This window comes from Aotus nancymaae, unplaced genomic scaffold (genome assembly GCF_030222135.1).
Source record: "Aotus nancymaae isolate 86718 unplaced genomic scaffold, 86718_ANA_hifiasm-v0.15.2.pri h1tg000043l, whole genome shotgun sequence".
NCBI classification, from domain to species: Eukaryota; Metazoa; Chordata; class Mammalia; order Primates; family Aotidae; genus Aotus; species Aotus nancymaae.
This window is the reverse complement of record NW_026988457.1, coordinates 6,796,194-6,800,225: the sequence shown is the minus strand read 5'-3', so window position 1 is coordinate 6,800,225 and position 4,032 is coordinate 6,796,194. Positions and strand designations below refer to the sequence as shown.

General features: G+C 37.5%; 1 protein-coding gene across 1 annotated transcript; it reads right to left on the bottom strand.

Moving 5' to 3' along the window:
- Positions 1 to 2,676: 2,676 nt before the first annotated feature.
- LOC110567955 (cytochrome c oxidase subunit 7C, mitochondrial-like) lies at positions 2,677 to 3,231 on the bottom strand. The gene has a single exon (XM_064361797.1). It carries the CDS (start codon positions 3,117 to 3,119, stop codon positions 2,928 to 2,930), a length of 192 nt encoding a protein of 63 aa, XP_064217867.1. The 5' UTR covers positions 3,120 to 3,231; the 3' UTR covers positions 2,677 to 2,927.
- Between the last annotated feature and the right edge of the window lie 801 nt (positions 3,232 to 4,032).

Sequence of the window (4,032 nt, the reverse complement as noted above, 5' to 3'; positions counted from 1 at the left end):
AGTGGAATAAGGGTTTGGTGTTTCTGCATGGTGGTAGAGGTAAATGATGAGAAAGCAAGTAATACAGGAAATGCTTATAGTGAATGAACCTTGTCTTGTTACGTAGATAAGTCTCTCAGGTGACAAATTTACTCAGAGTACCTCTCTTCCTGGTACAGATACCTAGTTACTAATGTAAATTTTTCTTATAAATGTACATTTCCTATATGAAAGGGGAAATTTGTATCTTATTTTAGGTAGTTGATGGGGGAGGTAAAGAACTTTCCTTGTGTTGGCTTGTTTTTAATTTATTTTAGCTCAAAATAATCAATATGCCACATTTTGGGGTGACATGTTCTGAATGCCTTCAGAGGCTAGGAGGGAAACTCCTGGGCTTGAAGGATTTTTATGGGTTGACTTTTCAAAACACTGTGTGAATTGAAAATGTGAGCAAATTAAAGCCAGAACTAGAATAACTAGCTTTTCTGATTATCCCAGTTGTTTTGCACTGACCTTCTGGGCTGTTGTTTTTCTGGGTATTTTTCTGGTTCGACATTCATAGTCTTTGCAGGCAGATAAATAATGGCAAACAGGTTGAACAAGAGACTTATGTCTACACCAATTGAGCTGTTTGCCTACAGGAACTGTTTCCTTTTATTTGAAGCAAGCATCCATCTATCCAATCAACATCCATTGAGCATCCACCTGTGTGAAACACTATTTGTAGTAATAATAATATTATTTTTTGAGCATAGACTGTGTGCCAGTCATGATGCAAAGAACTTTATGTGCCCTCTCTCAATTCTCATAGCCAGGATTTAAACCTAGACTGTCTTACTTCAGAGCTGTCTGTGTTAAATATCATATTATTCTGCTCCCACTGATTTCACAGTCCTTAAATCACATGCCTCCAGAGATACTGCAGGAAGAAACACAACAGTGAATGAAAAGAAAGGCAAAATAATTCTTCTTTCATTTAAAAACATCCCCTATGACACTATTTTTCAAGGGATTAACAAAGTCAGTTGCTTGTTCAGTATATGCTGCTGATCTTTGTTCCCGTTGCACAATTTTCTTCTGATATTATGTACCCTTGGTTCCTGCAATGGATTGAAAAAGGTGATTTTTCGTAAAGGACTTGCACTGTATAGAAGAGACACAAATGTTTTGGAATTCATAGCTGATCTTAAAGTTAATAAGACAGGACAATAGTAGCCTACAGGAAGCCCCGAGGTGGTCTAGTCTTAGTAAGTGTCAGAGCTGGGCTGGGATGATTTCCAACCAAAGGTAATGGCTATTTTGAAAGTAGAAACAAGCTTATATTTATTTTGACTTTAAGAATGTTTCTGACTTTGCTTAGTCACTACCTTAGAGAATGGTAGAGATAATTATACTGGCTTTTCAGTGTTCAATTCTAAAGCATTGTAACGCTGTACTGTGTTGGTATAAGCACTACTAAAAGGGATGGCTTTGAAATCTTGTGCCAGTTCCAATTTGTTCACGAAGCTCAGTTATTTTCCTTCTGTTATAGTTGAAACTAGTTCCCTACAGTTTCACCAGAAGTGGTCTGTTTATTCTTGGTCAGCTTAACCCTTCACCATCCAATTGGTTTTTTGAAGATTGTCCTGTAAATGCCTGGCTCAATTTGCCAAGTAGAAAGGTTGCACCTTTTTGGGGATCTCTGAGATGTTTAGAGATACTCTGCTTTATGATTTCTGTGATATCAAAACTGGCTCTAAAATGTGAAGTGTTACATGAACAGTGTTGCCTTTTCCTATCAGATTATTTAAAACTTTTATGAGTCATGAAAGAATAGAAGGGGTGAGGTTATTTCACAGGTCTTTAGTACAGATTGAGGCCATAAATTAAAACACCACAGTGAGAAGCTTCCATACTGGTATAAACAAATAATTAAATGACTGTAGGCTTCAGAGTAAACACTCCATAAGTCAACATGCAGGCTGCAAAAAACAAACAAACAAACAAAATATTAAATTTTAAAGCTTCCTTTATTCTTTTTTTTAGAAGTTAGCAGATTTTCTACTAAAATTGTCTTTTTATGAGTTTGAAGCTATGAAGGATATATAACTTATCTGTAATCATTATTTTCAAGTTAATGATAAAGGATGAATAAAATATTAGACATTAGTTCATACTAAGAGGAAAAACCCATTATCAATTAGTATGTATTGAATATCAGTAAACACTGAGCCCAATAACGACATAGGGTATCTATCATTTATCCTCACATCTCAAGGCAAGTTACATTGAGGAAAAACTTATAGATTGAAGAGAAAGTGTGCCTAACCGCTAAAATTTCCAAATAAGAATTACTCATTGTTGAAAGATTCACTATATAAAGCCATAATAAAATTTTGTTTTCTTCTTTTGTTTTTCCATTTCAAATATTATTTTATTCACACTAAATAAGACTAATACTGGTCACCAGAACACTTACTGAGGCAAACATATCTGTTTTAGGTTATAGGCCTAGAAGAAAATAAAAATTAAGCGCCTAAATATCTGATTAATCAGAACTTCAATTTGAATAAACTAATAGTTTTTCCTAATGATTTGATCATGGGAAATTTTTTTTTACTATATCAAAGTAAAGAGCAAGAGCAAAAGTATTCTTTCCTCCAAGTTAATGACAAAAAAAAAAATCATAGGTAAACCTAAGATAAATTTGTATTTCCCTTAATATAACACTCAGTTTAACACCATTAAATAATCTAAATCACAAAGAGTAATACTTGAATATTACCCAGATAAAGTAGGCAAATGGTCAATTATTACATTCTCTATTTCAGAAAAGAGGCATTAAGCATTCACGTCATAAGTTTATTTACACACATATCTAGTATGCCATGTGAGTTTGATCAATTTTCCAGAGACTGCACCTCTTAAAATGCTCTTCACACCTGTTAAATGGATGAGCTGAAACATCCTTATTTTTTAAGCATTTGGTGTGTTACTATAAAGAAGGGTGCAGCAAATCCAGATCCAAAGTACAAACACATCAGGGCTAGTAACCACCACTTGTTTTCCACTGAAAATGGCAAATTCTTGCCAGGACCCTCCTCACAGTGGCACCTACGGACCGCAGAGGTTATAAACCTCCGGATGCTCTGGCCCAACATAGCACTGCTGGAAGCTCTGTGAAAGGCGCAGAGACCGAGGACGGAAGAAATGGCGGCACCTCACCAGGACCTTTTTTTCACGACCTTGTTCCCCTGTGTGCAAGGACCGAAAGGCATTTTCTTCTTTAGCGTTACTTTCATAGTAGAAAATGTGCCTTTAAAAGTATTTGATATTTATGACCGTACAATCACTACTGTACCATAATCTGTTAGTGCTGATAGTGACAGGAGGCAGCAAATTCCTGAGCACACGTGGGTGGGTCCCTGGTGAAACCCCATCTCCAAGTCAAAGACAGTTTAAAGGCTGAAAGCCAAGCTACAAGTTAAACCCTCCCACCGGATTGAGAACTTGTCTTCCTGTTTGGCAAGCTTTCCTCTGATTGGTCTCCACTCTCCACCTATTTTACATATATCAACCCTTTCCTAATTGGTTTTCTACACTGTCATGTCCACCTTTGAGTGGACATGACACCTTTGCTTTAACCTTTTTTACATACTCACAAACCAATCAGCATGCACTCCCCATTCTGAGTCCATAAAAGGCCCCAGATCTAGCCACTTGGGGGAACTTTCCCACCTTTGGGTAGGGGAACCAACCATGCATCCCCTCTCCACTGAAAGCTGTTTTCGTTGCTCAGTAAAAGCCTTCTCTGCCCTCCTTACCCTTCTTCAATGTCCAGCATATCCTCACTCTTCTTGGGTGTGGTACCAGAGCTTGGGAACTGCCGAATTCAGGTACAAGCTATAACACAGGTGAGCTGGGGCATGCCAGTATGGCTGAGCGAGGCCCAGCTGGAGTATCACTGGCCAGGGGTCCCCAGCTTGTAAAGTGACCAAGAAGAAAAACCCTGCATCAGTGTTAGAGATAGTGAACTTAATGCGATTCAAGAGTTTATCTAATTCTTATGTAGAA

What these genes read in the sequence shown, in the direction of transcription:
- LOC110567955 (XM_064361797.1), bottom strand. Translation starts at nt 3,119, where the DNA reads ATGTTGGGCCAGAGCATCCGGAGGTTTATAACCTCTGCGGTCCGTAGG.